Source organism: Pipra filicauda, unplaced genomic scaffold, assembly GCF_003945595.2.
Source record: "Pipra filicauda isolate LSUMZ 115617 unplaced genomic scaffold, ASM394559v2 scaffold1439_size13536_pilon, whole genome shotgun sequence".
NCBI classification, from domain to species: domain Eukaryota; kingdom Metazoa; phylum Chordata; class Aves; order Passeriformes; family Pipridae; genus Pipra; species Pipra filicauda.
In genome coordinates this window covers 1-6051 of record NW_024103917.1, presented here as the reverse complement: position 1 = coordinate 6051, position 6051 = coordinate 1, and the positions used below count along the sequence as shown (strand labels likewise).

The window sequence follows — 6051 nt, the reverse complement described above, 5'->3', positions numbered from 1 at the left end:
TTTTTGGGGTTTTTGGGGTTTTTTGGGGGTCCCCGGATTTCGGGGCCCCCCCGGATAATTCGGGGACCCCCAAAAATCGGGGGTGAGGCCTCCCCGTGTCCCTTTTTCGGGGAGTTTTGGGGTATTTTGGGGTGTTTCGAGCATATTTTGGGCAATTTTGGGTGGATTTTGACGGGGTTTTTTGGGGGTTTTTGGGGTCCCCCGGATTTCGGGGACCCCCCGGATGATTCTGGACCCCCAAAAACCGGGGGTGAGGCCTCCCCGTGTCCCTTTTTTGGGGAGTTTTGGGGTATTTTGGGGTATTTCCAGTGTATTTTGGGCAATTTTGGGTGGATTTTGACGGGGTTTTGTTGGGGTTTTTTGGGGGGTTTTGGGTTTTTTTGGGGGTCCCCGGATTTCGGGGACCCCCCGGATGATTCGGGGACCCCCAAAAACCGGGGGTGAGGCCTCCCCGTGTCCCTTTCTCGGGAATTTTGGGTGCGTTTTGGGCGTATTTTGGGCAGTTTGGGGTGGATTTTGACGGGGTTTTTTGGGGGTTTTTGGGGGTTTTTGGGGTCCCCCGGATTTCGGGGCCCCCCCGGCTGACTGTGGACCCCCCCAAACCCGCAGGGGTGACGAGGACACCCCGTACCCCACCCGGCACTCGGAGCCGTACCCGCTCAGCAAAGCCCAGGCCGAGAGACTCGTCCTGGAGGCCAACGGGGCCCCCGTGAGTTGGGGGGGGACACCCCAAATTTGGGGGGCTTGGGGGGGTCGGGGGACCCCAAAATTTGAGGGGGGAAGGGTCTGGGGGCGTCCCCAAAATTTGGGGGGCTCTGGGGGTTCAGGGGAATGGGGGGACCCCCGTGAGTTTGGGGGGGGACACCCCAAATTTGGGGGGCTTGGGGGGGTCGGGGGACCCCAAAATTTGAGGGGGGAAGGGTCTGGGGGGGTCCCTGAAATTTGGGGGGCTCTGGGGGTTCAGGGGAATGGGGGGGCCCCCATGAGTTTGGGGGGGGGACACCCCAAATTTGGGGGGTTTTGGGAGGTTTGGGGGGGTCGGGGGACCCCAAAATTTGAGGGGGGAAGGGTCTGGGGGGGGTCCCCAAAAATTTGGGGGGCTCTGGGGTGTTCAGGGGAACGGGGGGACCCCCGTGAGTTGGGGGGGGGGACACCCCAAATTTGGGGGGTTTTGGGGGGTTTGGGGGGCTTGGGGGGGGTCGGGGGAACCCAAAATTTGAGGGGGGAAGGGTCTGGGGGGGGTCCCCGAAATTTGGGGGGCTCTGGGGGGTCCAGGGGACCCGGGGGACCCCCGTGAGTTGGGGTGGACCGGACGGGACACCCCAAATTTGGGGGGCTCTGGGGGTCGGGGGAGCCCAAAATTTGCGGGGGGAAGGTTTTGGGGGGTCCGAAAATTTGTGGGCTCTGGGGGGTTCAGGGGAAATGGGGACCCTGTGCGTTGGGGGGGGGACACCCAAATTTGGGGGGTTTGGGGGGTTTGGGGGGCTTGGGGTGGGGTCGGGGCACCCACAATTATTTGAGGGGGGAAGGGTCTGGGGGGGTGTCCCCGAAATTGGGGGGCTCCTGGGGTGTTCAGGGGAAGGGGGGACCCCGTGAGGGGGGGGGACAACCCAAAAGATTTTGTGGGGCCTGGGTGGGTCGGGGGCCCCCAAATTTGATGGGGGGGACGAAGGGGGAGGAAGGGTTCTGGGGGCTACACAAAAAATTTGGGGGGCTCTGGGGGTTCAGGGGAATGGGGGGACCCCCGTGAGTTGGGGGGGGACACCCCAAATTTGGGGGGTTTTGAGGGGTTTGGGGGGCTTGGGGGGGTCAGGGGAGCCCAAAATTTGAGGGGGGAAGGGTCTGGGGGGTCCCCAAAAATTTGGGGGGCTCTGGGGTGTTCAGGGGAACGGGGGGACCCCTGTGAGTTGGGGGGAGGGACACCCCAAATTTGGGGGGCTTGGGGGGGTGGGGGGACCCCAAAATTTGAGGGGGGAAGGGTCTGGGGGGGGTCCCCAAAAATTTGGGGGGCTCTGGGGGTTCAAGGGAGCGGGGGAAGCCCAAATTTGGGGGGTTGTCGGGACACCCCCGTGAGTAGGGGGGGACCCCAAATTTGGGGGGTTTGGGGGGATTTGGGGGTCCCCAACACTTGGGGGGGGTCCCAGTGGATTTGGGGGGGTTCCAGCGGGTCTGGGGGTTCCCCCCTAATTTCAGGGGTCCCCCCCTGATTTTTGGGGTCCCCCCCCTGATTTTTGGGGTCCCCCCCCCCAGGTGTCGGGGGGGGGTCTCAGTGGATTTTGGGGGGTCCCCAACACTTGGGGGGGGTCCCAGTGGATTTGGGGGGGTCCCAGCGGGTCTGGGGGTCCCCCCCTGATTTCGTGGGTCCCCCCCTGATTTTTGGGGTCTCCCCCCTGATTTTTGGGGTCCCCCCCTGATTTTCGGGGTCCCCCCCCAGGTGTCGGGGGGGTCCCGCCTGGTGACGGTGTCGCTGCGGCCGACGGGGATTTTTGGGGAGCGTCACCCCCTCCTCGAGCTCTTCTACCGCCGGGGGAGGGGCCTGGGGGGGTGGCTGCCCCGCACCCTCCCCCCCAACGCCGAGCACGGCAGGGTCTACGTGGGTGAGACCCCCCGAAAACCCCCCAGGGCCCCCTCAGACCCCTCTGAGCCCCCCCCTGGCACCCCTAAACACCCCCAAAACCCCCCAGATCCCCCTCAAACCCCCCCAAGACTCCCGACCCCCCTAAATCCCCCTAAATCTCCCTGACCCCCCTAAATCCCCCCTAAACCCCCCCAAAAACCCCCCAGATCCCCCTCAAACCCCCCCAAAAACCCCCCAGATCCCCCTCAACCCCCCCCAGACGACGAAAACCCCCCAGATCCCCTCCAAACCCACCGAAAAACCCCCCATGGATCCCCCCTCAAACCGCCCCCCGAACCCCTGACCCCCCTTTCCCCCCAGGGAACGTGGCCTGGATGCACATCCTGGACCCCCAAACCCCCCCCAATCCCCCCCAAACCCCTCTTGACCCACCTTTCCCCATGGTAACGTGGCCTGGCTTGCACTCCTGACCCCCACTCCCCATTTTCCCCCCAGGGAACGTGGCCTGGATGCACATCCTGACCCCCCTGACCCCCCCTGACCCCCCAATCCCCCCTTTCCCATAGGGAACGTGGCCTGGATGCACATCCTGACCCCCCAATCCCCTGTAACCCCCCCTTTCCCGTAGGGAACGTGGCCTGGATGCACATCCTGACCCCCCAAACCCCTCTAACCCCCTTTTCCCCCCAGGGAACGTGGCCTGGATGCACATCCTGACCCCCCTGACCCCCCAATCCCCCCTTTCCCCAGGGAACGTGGCCTGGATGCACATCTGGACCCCACTGACCCCCCTTTTCCCCCATGTACGTGGCCTGGATGCACATCCTGCCCCCCAATCCCCCAAAACCCCCTGATCCCCTTTCCCCCCGGGAATGTGGCCTGGTGGATGCACATCCGACCACCTGACCACCCCTTACCCCCCCAATCCCCCGTTTCCCAGGGAACTTGGCCTGGATTGCACATCCTGGCCCCCCAATCCCCCCCTGACCCCCCAATCCCCCCTTTTCCCCAGGGAACGTGGCCTGGATGCACATCCTGACCCCCCAATCCCCCCTTTCCCGTAGGGAACGTGGCCTGGATGCACATCCTGGCCGCCCGGGCCGCCCGACGCTGCCCGGCCTCGGTGGCGGGCGAGGTTTTCTTCTGCTACGACGAGTCCCCGTTCCTGGCCTACGAGGAGTTCAACCTGCGCCTCCTGGGGCTGCGGGCGGGGGGTCCCCGGCCCCCCCGGGCCCTGCTGGAGCTGCTGGCCCGGCTCAACGCCCTGCTGCGGGTCCTGCTGGGCCCCCTGGGGGGGTTCGCCCCCCTGCTCAACCCCTACACCTTGGCCGTGGCCTCCACCCCCTTCACCGTCCGCACCCGCAAGGCCCGGCAGCGCTTCGGCTTCCGGCCCCTCTTCTCCTGGGAGCAGGCCCGGGACAGGACCCTGGGGTGGGTCCGGCAGCTGGGCACGGCCTGAGGGGCAGGCCCGGGGGGGGTTGGGCTTTAATCCTGGTCCTGGGGGAGATCCGAGTCAGGATTTGGGTTTAATTCTGGTCCTGGGGGAGATCCGGGTCGGGATTTGGGTTTAATTCTGGTCCTGGGGGAGATCCGGGTCGGGGTTTGGCTTTAATCCTGGTCCTGGGGGAGATCCGGGTCGGGGTTTGGCTTTAATCCTGGTCCAGGGGGAAATCCGGGCTGGGATTTGGCTTTAATCCTGGTCCTGAGGGAAATCCGGGCTGGGATTTGGGTTTAACCCTGGTCCTGAGGGAAATCCGGGTCAGGGTTTGGGTTTAATCCTGGTCCTGAGGGAAATCCGGGTCAGGGTTTGGGTTTAATCCTGGTCCTGAGGGAAATCCGGGTCAGGGTTTGGGTTTAATCCTGGTCCAGGGGGAAATCCGGGTTGGGCTTTGGGTTTAATCCTGGTCCTGAGGGAGATCCAGGCCGGGATTTGGCTTTAATCCTGGTCCTGGGGGAAATCCGGGTCGGGGTTTGGGTTTAATCCTGGTCCTGAGGGAGATCCGGGTCGGGGTTTGGCTTTAATCCTGGTCCTGAGGGAGATCCAGGCCGGGGTTTGGCTTTAATCCCAGTCTGGAGGGAGATCCAGGCCGGGATTTGTGCCGGATCCTGATCCTGAGTCCGATCCGGGCCAGGATTTAGTTCTGCTCCTGAGCGGAATCCAGGCCGGGATTTGGGCCCGATCCCGGTCTCGGTGGAGATCCGGGCCGGGATTTGGGCCTGATCCCGGTCCAGAGGGAGATTCAGGATGGGTTTTGGCCTTAGTCCTGGTCCTGAGGGAGATCCGGGCCGGGATTTGCACCTGATCCCGATCTGGAGTAAAATCCAGGCCGGGTTTTACTTCTGATCCTGAGCAGAATCCAGGCCGGGATTTGAGCCTGATCCTGATCCGGAGTCAAATCCAGGCCAGGATTTGAGCCTGATCCTGATCCGGAGTCAAATCCAGGCCAGGATTTGAGCCTGGTCCTGCTCCTGAGGGAAATCCAGGCCAGGATTTGCCTTTAATTCCGGTTTAGAGGGAGATCCAGGACGAGATTCAGGTTTAATCCTGGTCCTGAGTGAAGTCTGGGCCAGGTTTTACTTCTGATCCTGAATGGAATCCAGGCCAGGATTTAGGTCTGATCCCAGTCCCAGCCTTGATCCAGGCCAGGCCTTGGCTCTGATCCCGGTCCCAAGGGAGATCCAGGCCGGGTTTTATTTTTAATCCCAGTCCCGAGTGAAATCCAGGCCGGGATTTGAGCCTGATCCCGATCCTAAATGGACTCCAGGCCGGGATTTGAGCCTGATCCCGATCCTAAATGGACTCCAGGCCGGGATTTGAGCCTGATCCCGATCCTAAATGGACTCCAGGCCGGGATTTGAGCCTGATCCCGATCCTAAATGGAATCCAGGCCGGGATTTGCACCTGATCCCGATCCTAAATGGACTCCAGGCCGGGATTTGTGCCTTACCCCGATCCCAACTAAACTCCAGGCCGGGATTTGGCTCTAACCCCAATTCCAGTCCTGGTTTTCCCCCCGTTCCCAATCCCAGTTTAATTCCAGTCCGGGTTTTCCCCCCATTCCCAATCCCAGTTTAATTCCAGTCCGGGTTTTCCCCCCATTCCCAATCCCAGTTTAATTCCAGTCCAGGTTTCCCCCCATTCCCAATCCCAGTTTAATTCCCAGTCCCAGTTTAATTCCAGTCCTGGTTTTCCCCCCATTCCCAGTCCCAGTTTAATTCCCAATCCCAGTTTAATTCCAGTCCAGGTTTCCCCCCATTCCCAGTCCCAGTTTAATTCCCAATCCCAGTTTAATCCCAGTCCGGGTTTTCCCTCTTTTTTTGGGGGGGGGAGAATTTTCCGATTAAAAAAAAAGAAAAAAAGGTGGAAAAATGGAATTTTTTGGGAATTTTTGGAGTTTTTTGATCGTGGTTTGGGGGGGGGGGGGGGGGGCGGGATTTGGACATTCCCACTCCCAGTTTATCCCAGTTTAAGG

General features: G+C 61.8%; 1 protein-coding gene across 1 annotated transcript; it reads left to right on the top strand.

Moving 5' to 3' along the window:
• Positions 1–609: 609 nt before the first annotated feature.
• HSD3B7 (hydroxy-delta-5-steroid dehydrogenase, 3 beta- and steroid delta-isomerase 7) lies at positions 610–4325 on the top strand (the record flags this gene model as incomplete). The annotated part of the gene is made up of 3 exons (XM_039378673.1): positions 610–709; positions 2435–2597; positions 3643–4325. Coding segments are annotated over 3 exons (658 nt in total), but the record flags the coding sequence as incomplete, so codon positions are not given.
• Between the last annotated feature and the right edge of the window lie 1726 nt (positions 4326–6051).